We start from the raw sequence: 24,270 nt of genomic DNA, 5'->3' as shown, positions 1-24,270 counted from the left end.
CCATTTAAAGTAGATTAGGAAGCAAAAGACTTACTGAAAAGTTAGAATTTTAAAGGATTTTAAGGAGATGAAGCAAATTATGAAGAATCTTGGTGGAGTAAAGTATTCCAAACAGAGAGAACAGAAAGTGCCAAGGGGCTGAAGTGGGAACATGCCTAGTATGTCCAAGGAACTGCAGAGGTAAGCAAGGCTAGAACAGAATGAGCAAAGGAGTGATTTCATGGGGATGAGGTCAGAAAAGTAAGAAGGTCGAGCGGGACCTTCTACACTAATATAAATTCTTGTCTTTTACTATGAATTATGTGGAGTGCCATTGCGGAGATTTGAACAAATGACAACATGTGACTTTTTAGGAGGATCTTACTGACTGCTGTATTACTAATAGACTACAGGGGGACAAAGCCAAAAGTAGAGAAGTTAGGCAGGGGGCTAATGAAATAACTCAGAGAAAAGATAATGGTGTATTGGATCAGACAGCAGTGGAGATGATGATAAATAGTACAATTCTAGGTGTATTTTGAAAATATCAGCAAGGTTAGTTAATAGACTGAATTTACTCTGGGAGAAGGAGAAGGAGAAAGCTCAAGTTTTCATCCTGAGCTACTAGCTTTACTGTTTCCTGAAATGGGAAAGACTGAGAAGACTGGAACAGTATAAGTTTAGTTTTGGCCTTTAGTTTTAAAGTGTGTTTTAGACATCCACATGGAGATGGTCAAGTAAGCTGCTGGATAAAGCAGTGTGCTGTTCAGAGCAAAGCTGACAGGTAATTCAAGAGGGAAATGCTAGGGCTTTCAAGATGTGCTGGAACAACTGGGTATTTATGTGATATGAACTTTGATCCCCACTTCACATTACAAAAGATATTAACTTGAAATGGATCACAAACCTAAATGTAAAAGTTAAAACTACAAATCATCTAGAAGACAACACAGGAAAATATTTTAGTCCATTTGAGTCAACTATCTAAAGACAAGTAGTAGAGGGGTGCCTGGATGGCTCAGTCGGTTGAGCACCTGCCTTGAGCTCAGGTCACGATCTCAGGGTCCTGGGACTGAGCCCTGTGTCTGGCTCCCTGCTCAGTGGAGTCTGCTTCTCCTTTTCCCTCTGCTCCTCTTCCCTCCTCCCCAACTGTGCTCTCTCTCACTCACTCTTCTCAAATAAATGAATAAAAATCTTAAAAAAAAGAGAAGTGGCAGACAGCAAAAACAAAATAGAATTAATTGTTCTCAAATTTCTTGTAAGGATACCTTAAACTTAACAATAAAAACCAAAGAGAAATGATGGGCAAATTTAAGGGTATTTTTATTTTTAAAAGACAAAAAGAAATTATTTTTAATGTATGATAGAGTTAAAGTCTCTGTATAAATAGTTTGTATCAAATTTTAAAAATTAAAAAAAAACCTAAATTCTAACAAAACAAGCAAAATGCATACACAAACTTTTAATTTAAAAATACAATTAAAGGGATGCCTGGCTGGCTCATTTGGTGGAGCATACGACTCTTGATCCCAGGTGTTATAGGTTTAAACCTCATGCTGTAATCAAAAATTTATGTTACAACACAGAAGTGAATTTTTTAAAAGTAAACTTGCTTTGCAAGTGTTAAGTCAGAGGCACTAGGACATGGCCAAAGAATGTGAGCTCTGTGGCCAATCTCCTGGAGTTCAAATAAATCCAAGCTCTGAGACTTTTGGTAAATCTCTTTACTGTTTCTTTATCTATCAAATGGGTAAATCCTATCTCACAGGGTTGTTGGGAGGGTTACGTGAGTTATCACATGTAAGGTGATCAGTATGGTGCCTGGCTCTAATAAACAATGATAATAAAAATTAGCAGTTAATTCAATTGCCCAATTCTGGTGAAGCTACACATGAAATGAATACTTTCCAACCTTGATGATGGCAACATATATGGTCCTAAATCTTTTGGTAGACGTCTGGCATTTTGTGTCAAAGCCATCAAAATATTTATTTTCTTACTGACTTAATAATTCTACTGCTAGCAATCTTTCCTAAGAAAATCACCTGGAATTCAGAAAAAGCCTTATGCAGAAAACCATTACTGATAATAGCTAAGCATTATCAGCAACCTAAACATCCAATAGCAGAGGAATAAGCTGTGATACGTAAATTCATAAGCAGCTATTATTGATGGCTAATAAAAACTATGCGGTACAACTTTTTTATATGGTGAAGTTTTAAAGATCACCAGTGCAATAGTGTTGCAACACTATGAAAGATCTGAATAGAAGAAAAACTGACAGGAATTATTTCCAAATATTGAGAGTTGGAAGTGGGGTGCTGATTAAGGTGTATTTTTGTGGTATCTATTCTGATCCACTGATTTATCTTTTTATTATTACTGTAGTACCACAGTATTTAACAACTAAAATTTTAGTGTAATTTTCAAATACAGAAAGGCAACTCATCTCTAAAGGAGCTCTTTATTCTTCAGAAGAATATTGCCTCAGTGTCTTGGCTGGTGGCAGTGGAAAATGAAACAAGTATCGGGGGAACACAGCTGTGTTGAGCCTTCCCTTTGGGTGCCCAATCATCACATCCCATATATAGCATCTGTTACCACTGTACCTGCACCTGGCACACAGCAAACATTTGATAAATATCTCATATACTTCTTTGGCACCGAGCCTGCTGTACAGTATAGCAACTGTAAACTTTGGCTTAAAATCTAGTGAATTTGTGTATTTCAAGGGAAACTCTTAACAGGCAATATTTTCTTCTCATACTTAAAAAATTAGTTTTGAGATATCACAAATAAACCTCAACCACTCATGCAAACTTCTTCTAAAGTTTCTTTGGACATAAAACTTATAAACATGTAAACACCAGGTATAAGAGCAATTTAATTGTATATTTATTATAACTGTATTTCATCAAACCTAAGATGTCATCAGTTGTAACATGCATCCTTATTTCAGAGATTTTAAATTTTGAAAAAAGAAGTTGTACCTTAGGAACTGTGAACTAGAGTAATTAACTACACAGCAGTGATTAACTCCACCGGCTGCATGTGGGAGGTTTGGGGCACGAACATTAATTCAACTATCTATTCTTATCAATGCAACCTTTAAACTGTGTTCTGGCTTGATTGTAAAGATATCTATAAATTAAAGTTGTAAAACAGTGTAATATTAAGCAGCAGGCATACTGTGATGAGTAGGATAAAGAAAGAACCAGATGTTTCAGACTGACACAAAAAAGTGGCAGTATATTTTAGCAGCTATGCCATTCCTATCTAAACATAAGTTCCTAAAAATAAATTAACCACATAATTATCAATTTCACTCATTTAAAATAAAGAAATGACACAAGAAAGAGAACTACAGGCTAATATTTCTGATGAACATACATGCAAGAATCCTCAACAAAAGTGAATCCAACAACAAATGAAAAAAATTCTTTCCCACAATCAAGTGTGATTTATTCCTAAGATACAAAGGGGTTCAATATTCGCAAGCCAGTCAGTGTGATACATCACATCAGTGAAAGGATAAAAACTGTATGATCATTTCAATAGACACAGAAAAAGCATTTAATAAAGCAAGACATCCATTCATAATAAAAGTCCTCAACAAAGCAGGTCTAGAGGGAACACAACCTGAACATAATAAGAGCCACATATGAAAAACTCAGAGCAAACATCTTTCTCAATGGGGAGAAACTGAGTTTTCCCCTAATATCAGGAACAAGACAAGGATGTCTACTCTCACCACTTTAATTCAACACAGTACTAAAAGTCTTAGCCTCAGCAATTAGACAACAACAAAAAGAAATAAAAGGAATCTAAATCACTAAGGAAGAAGTAAAACTATTTAGAGATGACTTGATATCATATATAGAAAAGCCTAAAGACTCCACCTAGAACATTACTAGAACTGTTAAATGAATTCAGTAAAGTCCTAGGATACAAAATCAATGTACAGAAATCTGTTGCATTTGTACGTACTAATAATGATGCAGCAGAAAGAGAAATTGAAAAGTCAATCCCATTTACAACTGTACCAAAAATAGTAAGATACCTAGGAATAAGTCACCAAAGAGGTGAAAGACCTATGCTCTGAAAACTATAAAACATTGATGAAAGAACGTGAAGAGAACACAAACAAATGGAAAGACATTCCATATTCATGAACTAGAAAAACAAATACTGTTAAAATGTCTATATTATCCAAAGCAATCTACACATTGAATACAGTCTCTATCAAAATACCAACAGCATTTTCTGCAAAACTAGAACCAAAAAAATCCTAATATTAACATGGAACTACAAAAGACCCTGAATGGCCAAAGCAATTTTGAAAAAAAAAAACAAAGCTGGAGGTGTCACAATTCCAGACACCAAGTTATGTTACAAAACTGTAGTAATCAAAACAGAATGGTACTGACACAAAAACAGATATATAGATAAATAAAACATAATAGAAATCCAGAAATTAACCTGTAATTATATGGTCAGTTAATCTTCAACAAAGCAGGGCAGAATATCTAACAGAAAAAAAAGACAGTCTCTTCAACAAATGGTGTTATGAAAACTAGTCAGCAAATAATAAAACCGGACCACTTTCTTACATCACACACAAAAATAAACTCAAAATGGATTATAGACCTAAATATGAGACCTGAAAACGTAAAACTCCCAGAAGAGAACACAGGTAATAATTTCTCTGTCAACAGCCAGAGCAACATTTTTATAGATAAGTCTCCTGCAGCAATGGGAATAAAAGCAAAAATAAACTACTGTGACTATATCAAAATAAAAAGCTTCTGCACAGTGAAGGAAACAATCAACAACACTAAAAGTCAATCTATGGAATAGCAGAAGGTATTTGCAGATGACATATCCGAAAAGCATTAGTATCCAAAATATATAAAGAAGTGATAAAAAACTCAATACCCAAAAAACAACCCAATTACAGAATGGGCAGAAGACATGAACATATATTTTTCCAAATAAGACATCCAGATGGCCAACAGACACATAAAAAGATGGTCAACATCACTCATCACTAGGGAAACACAAACCAAAACCACAATGAGATGCCACCTCACATCCCTTAGAATGGCTAAAATCAACAACACAGGAAACAACAGATGTTTGGCGAGTATGTGAAGTAAGGGGAACCTTCTTACACTGTTGGTGGGAAAGCAAACTGGTGCAGCCATTCTGGAGAACAGTATGGAAGTGCTCAAAAAGTTAAAAATAGAACTACCCTATGAACCAGCAACTGTACTACTAGGTATGTATCCAGAGGCTACAAATACATGGATTCAAAGGGACACATGCACTCTGATGTTTTCAGCAGCACTATCGACAACAGTTATGGAAAGAGCCCAAGTGCCCATCAATAGATGAATAGATAAAAAAGATGTATTTATATTCAGTGAAATATTATTCAGCCATCAAAAAGAATGAAACCTGGCCATTTGCAATGACATGGATGGTGTTAGAGAGCATAATGTTAAGTGAAATAAGTTAGAGAAAGACAAATACCATACGATTTTACTCATACGTGGAATTTAAGAAACAAAACAAGCAAAGGAAAAAAAGAGAGAGAAGCCACGGAACAGACTCTTAGCTATAGAGAACAAACTGATGGTTACCAGATGAGGAGGTGGTCAGAGGGATGGGTGAAACAGCAGATGGGGATTAAGGAGTGCACTTGTTGTGATGAGTACCTGGGTGATGTATGGAAGTGCTGAGACACTATACTATACTATACAACTATAGTTGTACACCTGCAACTAATATAACACTGTATGTTAACTACAGTGGAATTAAAATTTTAAAGAAAGAAATTAAATATGCCTAAGACATACCCAGGAGTAAAAAAGGGAAGATAGAAAGATAGAAAAATATGATCAGCATGATTCTACATTTGCACAAAATAAATCAATATAAAAAAATAAACACCTCAAAAATAAGACAAAACAAAATCTGTTTTATGCCATCTCAAAATACCTAAACTCTACTCTGATAAAAATATGAGATTTTTTCATGAGTTCTTTTTTTATGCCTTCCCCAGAAAAATAAAATTGTATCCTGAATTAGAGTTACCCCACATAGTACATGGAACTACAAAGAAACATAAAACCTCACCTCAGAGCTATTAATGGCCAAAGCTTGAAGTAGTAGCTTAGTGGCATCAAGATGGAGGCCATAGTGAATCAGAAGGTTGGCCAAGTTCACAAGAGGAATGTCTTGGTATTGAAGTGGAGCCAAATTCAAAGCCCTCTGAAGACAAGCAATAGCAAAAGTGCTGTTTCCGACTGCTCTCCAGTAGAGTCCAGCTTCATTGAGTATCAGCCAGACGGGGGCATTCGGCTGAAAAACCCAAAATACCTCTAATTAATACAAGAATATGGTACTAGTTCTTTTTTTTTAAATTTTTATTTATTTATGATAGTCACACACGAGAGAGAGAGAGAGAGAGAGAGAGAGAGGCAGAGACACAGGCAGAGGGAGAAGCAGGCTCCATGCACCAGAAGCCCGACGTGGGATTCGATCCCGGGTCTCCAGGATCACGCCCTGGGCCAAAGGCAGGCGCCAAACCGCTGCACCACCCGGGGATCCCTATGGTACTAGTTCTAACGAGGATTTTTAATGCATGCATTTTAACTTTTTATTACAATTACTAAGCATTTAAATTTCAGATGTCTAAAGTAGGTGACTTACCTTATTAATAGCGTGAAATAAGAATGACCCAATTTCTTCTTCTGGGATAGTATAGTTATTAATACGGGAAAGTAAAATCTGAAAACATCAAAAGGAATACTGACTCAATTGAAAATAGTAGGGAAGACATTTGAAAGAATTCTATAGATAGCAGTCTTTACTTGAGCTCCTTAGGAACACCTGATTTGAATAGGTATTTATAGTCATCAATATATATAATATATGAGGTCATCAACATACCAACAGGTGTTGACCTGCTTGCATGAATGCCCTAGTTTCCTTTAACTAAAACATGTTAAGGATGAGCACTGGGTGTTGTACTATATGTTGGCAAATTGAATTTAAATAAAAAAATTAAATAAAATAAAACATGTTAAAAGATATATACCACATATACTACTATTAAGGAAATATACCATATCCCATTAAAGTCAACCTAAGTATCCAAAATTAAATGAGAAATTATCCAGAAGACAACAGCACGTAATACCTGATGCAACAGAAATCTTCTATCTTTCCTAGCTGGAAAAGCACCAGATCCTTAATTACTCTATATTCTAACAACATGTGTATAACTGTGAGCAACTCTAAGGTAGGGATCATGGTCTATTTATCTTTCCTAGAATTCCGAACAGTGCCTGGCACTTAACATTTTTTGCCTCAGTAAATGTTTGTTAACTGTAAGTAGTAACTGTTGAGAGTTTTAAAACTAAGTTTTTAAAAAGGTGGTTGTGATGGTTTGTTTTCCCTGCAAAAAAGCATTTTTTTCATTTGCATCTGTAGAATTGTATCCAATGTAGAATTTCTAGTCAGTAATAAATTTCCAAGGACCTTATACAAGGCCAAAGTGGGGTTGGTAAGGTCAGAAAGAGAATCTTCAAGATTTTGATTTATACAAACTCCTGGAGGCTTGGAGGATGCAAAGCTAAACTGAAGTGGTCAGAATGGCCTCCATTTTGTGTTGCTCATCTCTGTAGTGCTCTTAGTGAGTGCTCATGTGGTCTGCTTAAACAGCAGCCCTGAAGCACACACGTTCCTGGCACTCCTTCGATAGCATGAATGTCTTCTTAATGATTCCACCAATTCTTTAGCTCTATCCTTGGTTTTAGAAACTTCAAATTCAACAACTGCCTTCTATCAAATTTTTGTTCCACCTAAGAGGCTTGTGAAGTCACCCAGAATGGACGGCAATAAACACCAGCCTAAGTGAGCCTTACTTTTCGTGCATGGTCATCTGGCATTTTGGCTTTCAGATCCATGCGGACCTCTAATTCTTTGACTAAGTAGGACAGAGTCTGGCTTTTTCTGAAGTCAGTTATGGAACAGTCAGGGGTTTGGGCCTCTTCTTCTGAAGAATAATCATCACTGTTGAGTTCGTGGATCCTGGCACAAGAAAAAGGAACAAGATTCATATTTTCAAAGTTTGGGTGATTTCAAGATAAAGACTTAACCTTTCAAGTCCAAGGCTGGTGCTCTCAAAGAACTGCCAGATGACAATCATGCAGAATCAAGTGCTTTGCCAAATCCATCAGCACTTGCCTGAGTCCTTTGTTTTCCGGAGGCAGAAAATACGTTGGCAGTTCCCCGCCAATAGGGACTCTAGGATAGCTTTCTGCACAATCTGTTCTTTTAGGCCAAAGAATATGCTGTTTGTCCTAATAAAGAGAGAAAGTGTCTCATAAATTTCTTTGGATTCAATATTTCAACATGCTAAATAAACTTTTAAATATAAATATACTAGCATAACTGAACAATGTAGTATTTTAAGATAACGTAGACACTGTGGTAGACTCTAGAATACTCTGAATTCTACTGAAGAGTATAGTTGAAGTCAGTAATTCTACCTGCTTTACCATAGACTGGATCAAGGCTGGGCAGGCCTAAGTTGGCTAAATACAGTGAGATATAAGGAAAGGCTTGCTTGAGGCTTCTGGGAAAGAGTCAGTCTTAGTCTCTTATGCCACATAGCAACAAAGAACATGGTGCTCCAGCTGCTGCTGGCTGTCACCTCACGACCATGAGGAAGACAAGCTTTAGGAACCAATACTGTGGATGGCAAATTGAAGAAAAGGAAAGAAATGGGTCACTGATGACATCACTGGTGCACTGAGTCAACCAAACCCAAAGTTTGCTCTGATCTCTGGACTTCCTGTAGTATGAAGCATATTTTCTTTTAAGCCAATTTGAGGGAGAGTTTCTGATTTATACCTGAAAGCATACATAAGCTTATAAAACTGGCACAGAAAATTACTTTTCCCTGAACTAAGACCTTTTCTTTGCCAATGTCAAAGTTTATCAAATGTTTTGATTTGTAAAATGTTCATTTTTTAAAAAAAAGATTTTATTTATTCATGCGAGACACAGAAAGAGAGGCAGAGACATAGGCAGAGGGAGAAGCAGGATCCCTATGGGAAGCCTGATGTGGGACTCGATCCCAGGACCTTGGGACCCCGGCATCATGTCCTGAGCCAAAGGCAGATGCTCAACCACTGAGCCACTCAGGTGTCCCAAAATGTTCATTTTTCAAAATATAAGTAACACACATCAAAGGCTTACTAAACTTAAATCTTGAAGCTATCAACCTTTGGGAATTTATATTACATAGAATTAAATCTAAGTGGCTATATTAATTGTTAGAACAAAAACTCAATTAAATTCTGAAAATTTAAAACTAAATAAAAAATACATGGTATCCCCATGGGCTGACATACAATTATTTCTTAGCTAGCTCAGAAACACATATTTATTGGGGCACCTGGGTAACTCAGTTAACCATCTGCCTTTGGTTCAGGTCATGATTCCAGCAGAGTCCTGGGATCAAGCCTAACATTCTCTCCCTCTGCCACACCCCCTGTTTGAGCTTGCTCTCTGATAAATAAATAAAATCTTAAAAAAAAGAAATTCATATTTATTAACTTATTATCTGTATCATCTGATAGAATGTAAGCTCCAGCAAAAAGCTTGTGTACTATTTTCACAGTACCAGCCTGACACACAGATGGGAGCTCAATAAAAGAATGGTGATTAAAAAGTGAAACATAGCTGACCTGTGAACAGTACAGCGTTGAACTATGCAGGTCCACTCACACGTGGATTTCTTTGATAAATACAGTGTAGTATTATGAGTTTTTTCTTCCTCATGACTTTTTTTCTTTTTTTTAAAGATTTTATTTATTTATTCATGAGAGACACAGAGAGAAAGAGAGGCAGAGACACAGAGGAGAAGCAGGCTCCATGCAGGAAGCCTGATGTGGGACTCGATCCCGGGTCTCCAGGATCAGGCCCTGGGCCGAAGGCAGGCGCCAAACCACTGAGCCACCCAGGGATCCCCTCCTTATGACTTTCTTAGTAACATTTTCTTTTGTCTAGCTTCCTTTATTCTGAGAATACAGTACATAATACCTATAACATAAAAAATATATGTTCACCTACCGTTTATGTTCTCAGTTAAGGCTTCAGTCAACAGTAGGCTATTAGTAGTTATGCTTTTGGGGAATCAAAAGTTATATGCAGATTTCTGACTGCATGGGGGGTTGGCTCCTCTAGCCCTCATGTTGTTCAAGCATATACTTAGGTCAAGTTTAGAAACTTTCTAGGTTTGGTAATTATACTCAGAGCTCAAAGTTCTGGACTAAAATCAGTGTCTATATGCCCCACTTGATTGGGAAGAAGACCTCAAGGCAGATCCTGTGTCTTGCTAATCTACTATCTGGCAGAATGACTTCCGTTTAATAGAAGTTTAAGTGTCTGCTGAATTAAGCCAAAAGGTGAGCCATATTAATCAATGAAAGTGAGGGCCACTGCCTTCAGAAATCTTGTCTGAGAAAACTCCCTCATCATCCTTTATTCACTTACCCTATATGCATCAGAATCCCTGCCCCAGATCCAGAGAATGGAATGGGCTACGGGAGAAGACTTGACCAAATCACTGATATCACTCTGATTTGCCTGGACATCAAAATTCACAGACATCATACTGGAGGTTGATGAATCCTCACCAAACTAGAAAATGAAAAGACAAGTTTAATCAAATTGGAAGCAGAAAAGAAGTTGTGACTAAGAGTTAACCCAACCCAAAACATCAGTGAATACTCAAACCCAGTAGGAAATCTGAAAGTCAGTAATAAAGCAATCAGATCTTCGCATTTTCAGAACTAGGCCCCAACCCTATTCTCTGAGAAAATACACAGTTAGCAACCGTCAGTCAGGTGTGCCACTGGAGTACGAGAAAAATGCTATGGATTTCCCCCCCCTTCTTTACTTTTTTAGTGCCCCTTTCTTCCTTTCCGTGATTTAGTCTCTTTTAGGTTTAAAGATGAGGTGATTATCCAAGAGGTTTGACTCATTATTCCCTTCCCCTATCTAGACTAAAGTGATCGCTACTCTATAGAATTAATGTGCTGTGGTAGAAGCAAGGAAATTTGAGAAAGGGCTTTCAGAAGTTTAATATAGCTATGTTTCAGGTACTATAACTATTAGACAACCAACTCCAAATATAAATCCAGCCTTCCTCCGAACGAAGGTAAATCAATATTGGATACTGTTTCGGGGATACCACAATTCCTGTGTATTTCTAAAACTTTGTTAGATGGGAGGGAGTAGAAAAGAATGGATTCTTTGAATATATAGTAGAGATGCAATTTATGGAGTATATAATATTAAAGTTGCCCTGGTACAGGGGAGTCTTCCATGGTCTCTCTAGAGACCATCATGATATCCAGGCGTTACCTTGGTTTCAGTCTATATCATTTAAAAATATTATTCCTTTTTTTTCCCCTTAAAATAATGCTTGGATAAAAGACAGGGAGCTATAATCTCAGAGCTAGAAGTCTGATCTCCTTTTACTGTGTTTGAAAACTAAACATGGAATATTGCTAGTTGACAAAAATCATGGGAAGCTTTTGGTCCCTATTACTACTTTTCCCCTCAATGTCCTCTTAATTTTTGCTTCTTTTTCTCAATGAGGTCTGGTTTTTTTTCAGAATAAAGAGTACTAATTCTTCATGGTTTGTCCTGCTACAAAAGCTGTTCTGACCTAGTAATTATTTTAACTACTTAGCTCTGGAAATTCCAGTATCTATGATTAAAGATGTGATAGGTTTCAATAGGATGGGATAAATTTTACTTTATTTCCAACATCCTTTTGGATGATATTTGGAACTCTGGTTGTGCTTACTATTTATATCAGCACCACTTAGATACTATCTGGTATCATTATAAATACGTGTTATTTCTTCCCAATTGGTTGGGCTAGGATTGTATGTGTGTGTATATGACTGCATGCAAATATATGTATATGTACACGTTGTATATGTATGGGTATACACAGAGACAGAAAGAGAAAACACCCTTGCTCAGAGCAGTAGTGCTTAATAAAAATTATCCATTGATAATGATCGTTTTGTTAATGTTTTCAGTTGAAGCAACATAATGGGACTGATGACTTCAGGAAAGAACATGGCTACTCTTTCCTAAATTTTGAATTGCTAGTCTTACTCTAATAAGTTAAAAGGGAGAGGAAGGCTTTGAGTTAAATACTAGTAACAGCCCAAGCTAGCTCTTATGGTAAAGGAGAAAAGAAACAAAGACATATGCAGCTAGTTCTTGGGGGAACTAGAAATGTCATGCATGAAGTAACTGAGTACTATATGAAATCTGACTTCACAAACATACTCAAAACCTTAAATTAGTTACAAATTTTGGGGATCAAATATACAAGGAATTGAGGAGGGAAAAGCAATATTACTCTTAGATGCAAAGATATAAGAAATAGAAGAGACCAAGAAAAAGACCTGAACGTAATCCACATTTTCAAAAATATCTCCACGATGGTAGCGCACAGGTTGGTCCCATTGGCAATGTAAACTATGCTGCTGGTTGACCAGACGACATATCTGATGATTTCCTGGAATAAGGAAAATTAGAATTGTTGGGAAAGGACAGCACTGCCAACACGATTTCTTTGGTCTGAGTCATTTAGTTTCAGAGCCTGGCAGAGAACCTTCATGAGGTAGGGGGAGAAGGGTGGCGGCAGGGATGACATTCATTAATGGTTAGCTAAATTAAATCATTCTAAAGAAACCTCCGTTTCTCCACCTATAAAAAACAAAGGGGGTTCACAAAATCACCAAAATATCTTCCTGTAAGTATATTCTGGTTGTAGGGTAGTACAGAGCAAGCAGTAAATAACCCCAGGAACTGAACATACGCTTTACACTCAAAACAGCCAAAAATACCTGTTAGGTAGATTGTAAATGCACTTTAAATGTTCACAGCCAAGGCTCAAAGATTTAAGAGGCCTTCCAGATCAATATATTTATCAAAGGAGAAGTATATAATATAAAGGATTCTATTAATTTATTATTTGGTGTCAGCTGTTAGATCGGCTCCCTTAGGGTTTTATCAGAAATGAAACATTCTGGATATAACCAAGTCACTGATATCCTGCCAACTCAAGTGCCCTTGGACAGTGGTTCTATTTCTAAGTCATGGACCCTAAAAGATTTTAATAAAAGCTAAATGCCCTCTTCCAGAAAAAAAATTGTGCACATACATATTACTTGCAGGTAACTTTGGAATCAGCCTGAAACTAATCTATTGACCTAGGTTAAGAATTCCTGCTTGAGATAAATTCTAGCCTAAAATCTTACTTCTAAAATAAAATATTTGTTTTTTAAGGGAGCAAGAAAAATAAGAGAGTCAGCCTTACTGCCAATGTTGGCTTGACAGTGTGGTTGCTTTGTTTCTAGGGTGTGTCTGGCTTGTTTACTTGGTGTAAGGCCATGTTACTCACATTGTGTTTTCAGACCAGCAGCAACAGACATTAAATAGGAGCCTGTTAGAACTATATAATCTCAGGTCCTACTACCTCAGACCTACTGATCTGAATCTGCATTTTAACAAAATCTCCAGAATGGCACACACACTAAATCAAAGTAGCCCGAACAACTGTAGTTAAGAACTCTAGGATCTGGGCAGCCCTGGTGGCTCAGCGGTTTAGCACCGCCTTCAGCCCAGGGTGTGATCTTGGAGACCCGGGATCGAGTCCCACATCAGGCTCCCTGCATGGAGCCTGCTTCTCCCTTGGCCTGTATCTCTGCCTCTCTGCCTCCCTCCCTCTTTCGCTCATGAATCAATAAATAAAATATTAAAAAAAAGATTAAAAAAAAAAAGAACTCTAGGATCTAAAAGATTTAATTTTTACTTTAAAATGTGAATTAAGAAAAAGCTAGAGATCAAACAAGCTCCCCAGGCCTGCTGGTTTACCTGCTATGATGACTCAATTTTAAGACCGAGGGAAATAAAAAACAGAACTTTATACTACATACTACTTTAGGGCTACACAAAAGTTATGAAAGCAGAGCATGCTAGAAGTGAACTTCCTAACCTGTCTTTAATTATTTGCAATCAATACTTACCTAATTGTGCCTCTTTTGCCATCTGTGTCTCATGGATGATATTTCTTAAGATTTGTTCCTCCTGAATCAGCTTATGTTTTTCTAGGATCTCCTGCTGTCTCAGGTAGTGGTCATGCTGTTTTTGGTATTCTTTCAACTCATTCAGTGTTCGCTGGAGGGATCTTAACATTTTTTAACACCAGGAAAAAGTTATAGAGCTTTAAAACTGAATTTTTAAACCCAACTTACTGCATACATTTTCTGGTCCCTAGCAATAATTGCTATTTTTCCCTTTTTACATACAACACAAATTTAAAAATAATGGGGCAAAAGAAATCTATTGTTTTGTTAAAACTTAGAGGCAAAAAGATGGATGCAAAATCCTTCCCTTATATATATGACTATCTTGATATTAAATGCTGTGTTGGACTGGTCAGGTACCCAAAATATACATAGCAACATACTATAAATCTTTACATATTCAACAACTACTTCCCTTCACAAAGCCTGTGTTAGTTCCACTAATATTCAAAGCCACCTTTTCATCATTTCTTTTGATTCTACGTAAAGACAAGGTTAAGAGAAAGGGCCAAAAGTACCTTGCTCCTTGGGTTTGTGGATTTGGGGAGAAACCATAGAAATCTAGCTTAGAAAGACATATTCTCTACCACCTGCTATCAGTAAATCAGCTGCCTGATTATATATAGTCACAAAATCCTTTCGTCCTATTACATTGTAACATATGGAAATTTAGGAGCTGTACAGATGATGTAAAAACCAATTTGCTCAGCCAGAACAAGTTCTGATCAGGTGTAACAGAAGCCAGGCATAAATAAGTAAGCAGTCATTCCTTCCTTTTCACATTATGCTTTAACTTGATTGGAAAATAAGCAAATGCAATAGTTTAGTGAGTTTCAAATCTCCATTTAATTCTTTACTAATCAAAGTTGCCTCAAAACACTGAGGCTAATTCCATAAGAGAAGAATAATTCACTGCGAGTTATGTGAAGTTTCCTAACTACCCCTGCTATTTATGGAATCAAATACATTTTTTTTAATTAAATATACTATAAGGATGAAGTACAACAGAACTTCATCACTGTGCAATTTACAGAAATCTGATTAAAATATGGGCCAAATGTTTCTCAATGTTACTTAACTAATATAACATTAGTCCAACCCTAGCAGCTAAAGGGGAGAAAGATCAACTATAGCATGTAGAAGTGATTTTACCAACAATGTATTCTGTGGAAATTAAAACGTAACGGAATTACTGAGTACGAGGCAGTACACCCACACCAACTTACTAAAGTAATCCATGGTCAAAGCGTAAAGACCTAAATGACAGAGTTTCCTGCAAACATTCTCTAGTTCTGGAATTCATACTATTAAAAGATTACTCCACACAACCTCTGAATTGTGCTAACCCTCCTGGATCTGGAGAAAAGGGATAGGATTCGCATACTAAAGAGGTATTTCTAATTCTAAGGAACCAACTGATACTTACTTACATCACCTACACAGGTCTAACCTAAGGTTCTACAGTGCTAGGGCTTCAGTGAAATTTTGTCTCCCAATTACCTATGTTGAGCTTCCAATTTCTGCTCGAGTTTCTGCTGACATAGGACAGCATGCTTCCTCTTTATAGCTTGCTCAAACCCAGGTTTGGCCTGCAAAGCATGGTCATAACAGAGCACTGAGTGGTTATACTCTCCCAGCATCTGAAGAGACAAAAACAAACACACACACATACACACACATAAGAGAAAAAACGTTAGCCACGGTGTGGTTGGATCGTCCAAACCCCCTAACGGCTTACAAGACCATACTTATATCTCACTCTACAGTGAACATTATTTTTGATCAGTACCCAATTCCACCACGTAAGATATACTATAAGATTGCTTAACTAGAAAATATTGCTATCTTAAGAGGTGTACTCTGCACGAATTTAAGACTCCTATCAATTTAATTATTTTTCTTTTTTCTCAAGAGGCTAGGACAATTAGGCTATATTATTGTGTTAAGGTATTTTCCCCCTCATCATTTCATTTCCATTCCCTTTTCCTTGTTCAGACCAAAAGAAGAAGGGGAAAAAAGGCATTTTTAATTGAAAATAAAAATTTTAAAAAAGAAAGGAAAATAGCAACTGGTCTGGCTTATGAAAACAAAAAGTTGTATTTACTGCATATATATTTCCCAAAGTGTAATAGCTGGTGAAGAAGTCACTGTCATCCAGAGCTGCGTGGACCACTACAGCGGCATCTGCAGAGAAGTGTGCTCTATGCAGAACATTTGCCAAGTTGACCAGGGCAATGTCTTTATTGTGCCTAAAAGAGAAGGAGAGGCGCAATTAGATGTAAGGAGAAAAGCACGTGCTCCATGATTCTGTGTAACTACTCGACAAGGGAAAATTACATTTGAAGTTATTGAACTTAGAAAAATAAGTTTGAGTGTACTGACAGATGGAAAAAATAACTTAAGAAAATCATACTGTTACATTCTTATAACTGATGCGGCTTATTCAATCTGATAACTACAAATTTTGCCACAAAAATAAGGTCTGGCAGGCATTTTATGACTTTAAAATGTATTTAGGGCTCATTATTTGCTTTGAGAAAAATTTAATTTATGCTAATTCCTCCAGGCAAGGTCCTTATATTTAAGTCTCAAGTGAATCAGAGGGCGTCTACATTATATATCCTTTCCTTAATGGAAATCAGAAGAATATTATGCTATTATCACTGTAAACTCTTTGACATCTGCCATTTTTTGGTGATGGGACTAAATTCTTTCAACAGGGATAGAGGAGAGTCTAAGTACAACACAATGCTTCTTCATATCACTTTCTTATGTGGAGAATCAGAAGTCCAGAAAGGGAGAAATCTTACCTGGAAGAAAAGTGAAGTGCTCTCATGGCACATTCCACTACTTGATATGGCTCATTCTTTATTCTCCAATAAAATGAAGCCATGTTATACAGTACCCATGAGGAAGAATTCTAGACATTAAACAAATAAAATGACAATGAAACACAACTCAACACACCTTCTTCGATTTAGAATGTGCAAAATGAGCACCTTTACTATTCTGTCTCTTCTGAAATTTAAGATAAAGAACAAGACATTCCAGCAGTGAAGAAGCAGGGGACAAAGTACCAATAAACTACACTTGTCACAAGAGTGTCCTGATCATCAGTTGAGCAAGTAAGCGCCTTCAGGTGTCATCTCCACAGAGAGACCATTCCACTCCAAGCTCTTGTTCCAAGGGGGGAAATTAAGCTGAAAAGCCCACCGAGTGGCCCAAACTTGTTGGTTCCTATTTCAGGACTTTAGAAGTTACGACCTAACCTATTTAGAAATGCCGTTGTTCTAACATGAAATTCCTGAAATTGACTAAATTTCCTATTTATTTAAGTATCTGAATGAGGGTACATATATAAATAGCAAATGACAAGCTGTCCGTTTAGTAAAAGATGAATTTTATTTGTTCTTTTGTCATCTGTATTCACAATCCAAATCTTACCTGCTAAAAATTATGTCTTTAGTATAGAGTAATAAGTGTATTATTTAGTGAAGTTAAATAGGTTTGTTCCTTCTGCGCCTTGATTTTTCGTCTCATAACACATACTACTTTTCAACCACACAGAGGTCAAAACAATGAACTGGACCACGACCACATAAATAGTTTAAGCCCATGAAGAGAAGTTTCAAATTCAGCATGGCAAAAAAAAAGTCATATAAAGTTTTTTAAAAAGTCATAAAGTTTAAGATATATTGAGAAAAATATTTATGACACCATTGTTTACTACTTTTAATACATAAAGAGCTTTAAAAAGAAAGACAAAAATACAAGAGAAAATATAAGAGAACATGGGCCAGAAACATGAAGAGACAATTCAAAAACACAGAACAATGGTCAACTAGCAGGTAAAATGTAAAACTTAACAAAGAATATAAATCTAAAAAATACAAATTTTCCTTTTACAAATATGCAAAGATTAAAAAGAATGCCAAACACCATATTAACTTCAGATATTAACTGTAGAAATGTTAGGTGAGCACAGCATTTCTGGGGGACAGTTTGACATTTATGTAAAAAGCCTTAAAAATATGATTACCCTTTGATGCTTACAATCCCATTATTAAAAATTTATCTTAGGGGTGCCTGGGTGGCTCAGTGAGTAGGTTAAACACCCAACTTTTGATTTTAACTCAGGTTATGATTTTAGGGACATGAGATCCAGCCCCATCACATCAGGTGCAGAGCATGGAGCCTACTTCAAGAATCTCTCTCTCCCCCTCTCACTGCCCACCACCTCCTTACCGTCCCCGTGTTGCTTGCTCGGTCTCTTAAAATAAATTATAAGATTAACTAAGTCTTAACTATAGAGATGTGTAAAAATAAAAATACAAAAGACTACATTATAAAACAGTAATTATCTGAGTGTTTTTTTACTTTCTCTTTTATGATTTTTTATATAGTCTGATTTTTTTTTCACAAGGACAAATTGTTTTCTTTAAAAATAGTTATTTTAAAGATTAAAATGAAGTGTAATTCTCATTAATCAGCCTTAAGTATTCTACTTTCAAGGGATGTATACAATTTGTAAGTGATGCAGATGAAGGTGTAACAGTATGTGCAGGTGGTTAAGGGATATGTCACATCCTTTCAGAACTGACTTATGACTTGCTTTTCAGTCTGTTCTGATAACCTTTGAGAATGTTTTTTTTCAAATCAACAATGCTTTGATTTTTATCTCTTACGTTCAGACTTTCTATCATGAGTTGGGCAAAAAAATTGAATAAAAATTCTATATGAACAGGTGATAACACCATCATAAGTAGAATATTCTGTATATTATAGAATATTGGAAGTAAGAGAAAAATAGATCTTTAAGGAATAAGTTTTTTCTATAAGATTTCTCATAAAATTTCCCCCACAAATCTATAGATGTTTGAATGTCACTGTTAATACCTTCACCTTCTTTTATTTAAGCTTTTTTTTTTAAGTTTTTATTTATTTATGATAGTCACAGAGAGAGAGAGAGAGAGGCAGAGACACAGGCAGAGGGAGAAGCAGGCTCCATGCACCGGGAGCCCGACGTGGGATTTGATCCCGGGTCTCCAGGATCGCGCCCTGGGCCAAAGGCAGGCGCCAAACCGCTGCGCCACCCAGGGATCCCTACCTTCACCTTCTTTTGAACAGTTTTTTTCCTTGGCTCTTAGGACACCACATTCTTCTGGACACCCTTCTGGATCTCTTTGCTGACCTCTCCCTCTTTGCTTCACAGCGAACCATGGGAGGACCAAGGACTCAGAGTGGCCTCTTCTCACACTTCACTTTCCTCCAGATGACCTCATCCAGTCCCATGGCTGCGAACAGTCCCTATGTCATTGTCCTCTACAATATATCCAGCTCTGGCTCCTTCTGGAGTTCAAGTCTCTCTCATCTAGCTATTTCAAATTTAATGTGGCCCCAACAGACTCTATCTTCTCTTCCTGCTTCCCAACCCTGCTCCTCCTTCAAGTTGCTCATGCCAAAACTTCAGGAATTATCCTTGATTTCCCTTTTCCCTCATTCCCCACATCTAACTCATCAGCTTCTAAACATTTCCTAAAATAGTTTAAGTCCCTCCCTTTCTAATGCTAACCACTTAGTCCAAAGTATGTCATCTCTCTCCCCAACTACTGCCAGCCTTAGAACTGGTCTGTTTTCAGTTCTGGTCCCTTCAGTCATTTTTCTATACAAGTTTAAGGGTATATTTTAAAAAATATGAATTGAATTATGTCATTCCTCTGCTCTAGCTTCCCAGCACTCAGGTCTCAGCCCAGAGTCCTCACCCTAATTTTCAGAGCCTACACAGTCTGGCCCTGGTCACCAGGCTCTAACCTTACGGACCTGCATTAATTTTAAGTCACCTGTTATAGACTGAATCTTTTGTGTCTCTCCCTGCCCCCCTCCCACCATTTTTATGTGGAAGCTTTACCCCCAGTGTGACTGTATGTGAAGACAGGGCCTGTGAAGATGTGGTAAAGGTTAAATGAGGTCATAAAAGTAGGGCCCTAATCCAAGAGGGCCAGTTCCCTCATAAGAGGAAGACACTCCAGATCTCTCTCCCACTACATAAAGAGAAGGGGACATGGGAAGACACAGTGAGAAGGTGGTCATCTGCAAGGCAGGGAGAAAGTCTTCACCAGGAGCCAATCAGTCTGCACCTTATCCTGGACTTCCCAACCTCTAGAATTATGAGAAAGAAGTTTCTGTTGTTTAAACCACCTAGTCTGTGATATTTTATGATGACAGCCTGAGCAGACTACACTACTGAGCTCATTAAGGCTTCAGAGCCTTTGCCTTAGCTTAAGAATACTCTTCCTTTATCTCTAACTTTGGTCCCTGTCATTCAGATGTTAGCTTAAACTTTGCCTTTCCAGAGATGACTCCAACTGTTCAATCTAAAGCAGCCACCCAATTACCCAATAATTAAAATTATTTTAATTTTCTATACAGAACTTACCACTATGATCTACTTTTTAAAAAAAAGATTTATTTATTTATTTATGAGAGAGAGAGAGATTGAGAGAGAGAGAGAGAGGCAGAGACACAGGAGGGAGAAGCAGGCTCCATGCCGGATGTCTGACACGGGACTCGATTCCAGAACTCCAGGATTGTGCCCTGGGCCAAAGGCAGGTGCCAAACTGCTGAGCCACCTGGGATCCCCTATGATCTACTTTCAACTTAACCATCCTCTGAAATATATTTTATTTTATTTTATTTATTTTTTAAAAGATTTTATTTATTCATGATAGACATAGAAAGAGAGAGAGAGAAGGAGGCAGAGACACAGGCAGAGGGAGAAGCAGACTCCATGCAGGGAGCCCGATGTGGGACTCGATCCCGGGACTCCAGAATCACGCCCTGGGCCAAAGGCAGGTGCTAAACTGCTGAGCTACCCAGGGATCCTCTGAAAGATATTTTAAATCCTACATCAGTTTTACCCTCTTACTCATCAAGTTCTGGGGATGAAATGTGTTACATTATCTTCAGAAAAACAAGATGAAGACAGTAACTTAGCTATAAAAATCATCAAATACATGTATATATAATGTATTTGAATAAACTCTATGCAAATGTTATCCTTTCATTTTATGCAGTACCATTACAATACTGCTTTGGGGGCGCCTGGGTGGCTCAGTCAGTTAAGCATTTTGCTCCTGGTTTTGGCTCGAGTTGTGATCTCGGGGTTGTGGGATCGAGTCCTACATCAGGCTTTCACAAGGGGTATGATGTCTGCCTGAGATTCACTCTTTCTCCCTCTCCCCAGCTCTCATGAATTCGCTCACTTGCTCTCTTTCAAATAAATGAATGAGTGAATGAATAAGTGAATAAATAAATAAATAAAATCTTAAAAAAAACTAGCCTGCATTTCATGGTACTCTTCAGGTGCAGAGTTAAACAAAACAAAACAAAAACAAACCCTGTTTTCTAAATTTCTGTTATGCTGAATGATATACTTAATTTTTTGGGTCCTGTTATGTAATTTCCTATTAATGTTTTTATTTTTTTAATTTTTCTTAATTTTTTTATTTAAGATTTTATTTATTCGGAGAAGCAGGCTCCCTGTAAGAAGCCCGATGCGGAACCCAATCCCAGGACCCTGGGATCACGACCTGAGCCAAAGGCAGACGCTTAACCACTGAGCCACCCAGGCATCTCATGTTTTTAGAAGTATATAGTACTTTAAAAGAAGATTATAGTGATTCTTTTCTTATCCAAAGAATAGCGATGATCTAGAAACTGTAGGTAGGTATTTCTTTTTTTTTTTTGAATTCAGATTTTTGTTTTATTTTTATCATAAATTTATTTTTTATTGGTGTTCAATTTGCCAATATATAGCATAACACCCAGTGCTCATCCCGTCAAGTGCCCACCTCAGTGCCCGTCACCCAGTCACCCCCGCCCACCTCCCCTTCCACTACCCCTAGTTTGTTTCCCAGAGTTAGGAGTCTTTCATGTTCTGTCTCCCTTTTTGCTATTTCCCACTCATTTTTTCTTGTAGGTAGGTATTTCAAAGGCACTAACAAATTTTCTTTCACATTCAAAATATACAATCTACCCTACAAGCTCTGTTGCTTATGTTGGCTTATAATTTGTTTTTTCACGAGTCAATTTAATAAAACTTTTGGCATCCCTTCCTAAAGGGGACTAGACGGCCAATGTTTCTCCTTAGCTTTGAACCATACAGTTTATATTAATGTAATCATATTTAAAATCACTCTAGAAAAAACAATCTAGGCAGGTTATTTTCTGAGGAAAAAAAGACCTGTGCTCAAAGAGTCTCTGGCTGTTTCAATCACTGATGACTTACCTTCTGCAGGCCTTCGTGAATGAGGTGACCTATGTCATCTATACTTCTTCCTAGTCGTTTAGATAAATATGTGAAGATTGGATCTTCTTTAGGTAGTAGAGGTGCAGAAAGATTAACTCTTTCTTGTACACCCTGAAGAGAAGAAGAAAAAAATTGGAAAAAAACAAAGCACAGATACAGAAAATGGAGATCATAAGACAAAAGCTCACAATTAACTCAGTATCTTATAGGATTTCTTTTAAAGGAGTTTTAAAAGGTTGGATATGTTTGTAAGATTATAAAGCTATTTGGAAGGGGAGAAGAAAGAAAAATATTAACAAGCAAGAGACTAAATTACAGAAAAAAATGTAAAAAAAAAAAAAAAATTCCAAATCTCTCTACTTACTCGCAGGTGTTGAAAAGCATGTATACTATATGGCAGTTCTAGAATTTTGGTACAATCAGGTTGCTCAGGGTCTGGAGGGACAGGAGATTCTGTGTCTATATAATCTTCAGGGCTAAAATCAAGAAGCCGGGAGCAATAAGTGAACAAAAGGTAAAAAAATGTCTAATTTTTCCCTAATTGAACTATGCCATCAAAGCATCTCATCTTTACAACCATTATTAGTCAACATTCAACCTTCTTCACACAGCTACTCCTGGAGTCAATATTTTAGGACTTTAACTTAAGGAAATAAATCAAGAGAGAAAATGGGAGACCAAAGAATGTTAGGATTATGAACTTTTTAAAAGCTTTTTAATATTCTTCGTAGAAAAAAAAAAAAAAATTCTTCGTAGAAGGGCAGCCCGGGTGGCTCAGCAATTTAGCGCTGCCTTCAGCCCAGGGCATGATCCTGGAGACCCGGGATCGAGACCCCCATTGGGCTCCCTGCAGGGAGCCTGCTTCTCCCTCTGCCTCTGTCTCTGCCCCTCTGTCTCTCTCTCTCTGTGTGTCTCTCATGAATAAATAAAATCTTAAAAAAGAAATTCTTCCTAGAAATTTAAACCAATTTACATTTCTGTTGACAGCCTCTCCAAATTTTTACCAGTTATTGATTTTTAAATATTTTTTCCAATTTGATAGGTGAAAACTATCTAAATGGTTTACTTATTTGATTTTACTGAGAGGTTTTCCACATGTTTATTGGCCATTTCTATTTCTTTTACTATAAATTGTTCAACCATCTACTGTGGTATTATTTTAAATTGATATTTAAGAATTCTATGTGCAGTGTATTTTGAACTTTCAAATTTCAATAAATCCATTTGTCATCGAAGCTTATTCTCATTAGATACACAAATTCCTATTGATCTGAGAAAGGTCTATTCAGGAAAATGTTAATTGTATTTTTGGAAAGAGATTTTCTTTACCTGATGTCTTTGCTTTCCAAAGTTATGTATGTGCCATCATACAGATCCAGGTCCCCTAAGGGCACCTTAGCTTTGATGCAGTCTGGATCCTCTTTATTATGTCTCTGTTCCAGTCCTGTATCTCTGTCCTCATTCTCTTCTATATGAATTTTTTGAGCAACTAATTGCTTCTGTTGAGAAGACAACAAGAACACAATGGATTTTTCTAATATTTCATTCTAGATACCACATAAGAGAAAGGAGAATTTAACGTGAAGTCAGAGAATCCTCTCTGAAGGAAGACAAGGATTGCGAACACAGCAGTCTCCCCTTATCTGTAGGAGTATATTCCAAGACTCTCAGTGGATGCCCGAAACTGTGGATAGTAGCAAGCCCTACATATACTGTACTTTTTCCCTATACATTTATACTTGTAATGAAGTTTAATTTAAAAATTAAGCACATAAGAGATTAACAACAGTA

At 36.9% G+C, this 24,270-nt stretch overlaps 1 protein-coding gene across 3 annotated transcripts in view; it reads right to left on the bottom strand.

Moving 5' to 3' along the window:
- The window catches only part of TTC17 (tetratricopeptide repeat domain 17), a 116,470-nt gene that overhangs the window by 65,985 nt on the left and 26,215 nt on the right, over nucleotides 1-24,270 (bottom strand). For all 3 annotated transcript variants that reach the window (XM_072791179.1, XM_072791180.1, XM_072791178.1), the window contains exons 3-15: nucleotides 23,809-23,978; nucleotides 22,844-22,955; nucleotides 22,459-22,590; nucleotides 16,982-17,091; nucleotides 16,276-16,420; nucleotides 15,672-15,811; nucleotides 14,112-14,272; nucleotides 12,486-12,598; nucleotides 10,549-10,695; nucleotides 8,233-8,348; nucleotides 7,911-8,076; nucleotides 6,694-6,771; nucleotides 6,118-6,342 (exon numbers count right to left, since the gene is read on the bottom strand). In XM_072791179.1, the coding sequence (XP_072647280.1) occupies nucleotides 6,118-6,342; nucleotides 6,694-6,771; nucleotides 7,911-8,076; nucleotides 8,233-8,348; nucleotides 10,549-10,695; nucleotides 12,486-12,598; nucleotides 14,112-14,272; nucleotides 15,672-15,811; nucleotides 16,276-16,420; nucleotides 16,982-17,091; nucleotides 22,459-22,590; nucleotides 22,844-22,955; nucleotides 23,809-23,978 (1,815 nt within the window). The remainder of the gene's footprint in view (nucleotides 1-6,117; nucleotides 6,343-6,693; nucleotides 6,772-7,910; nucleotides 8,077-8,232; nucleotides 8,349-10,548; nucleotides 10,696-12,485; nucleotides 12,599-14,111; nucleotides 14,273-15,671; nucleotides 15,812-16,275; nucleotides 16,421-16,981; nucleotides 17,092-22,458; nucleotides 22,591-22,843; nucleotides 22,956-23,808; nucleotides 23,979-24,270) is intronic.

Source organism: Canis lupus, chromosome 21 (genome assembly GCF_048164855.1).
Source record: "Canis lupus baileyi chromosome 21, mCanLup2.hap1, whole genome shotgun sequence".
NCBI classification, from domain to species: domain Eukaryota; kingdom Metazoa; phylum Chordata; class Mammalia; order Carnivora; family Canidae; genus Canis; species Canis lupus.
This window is presented reverse-complemented; position numbering and strand designations above follow the sequence as displayed.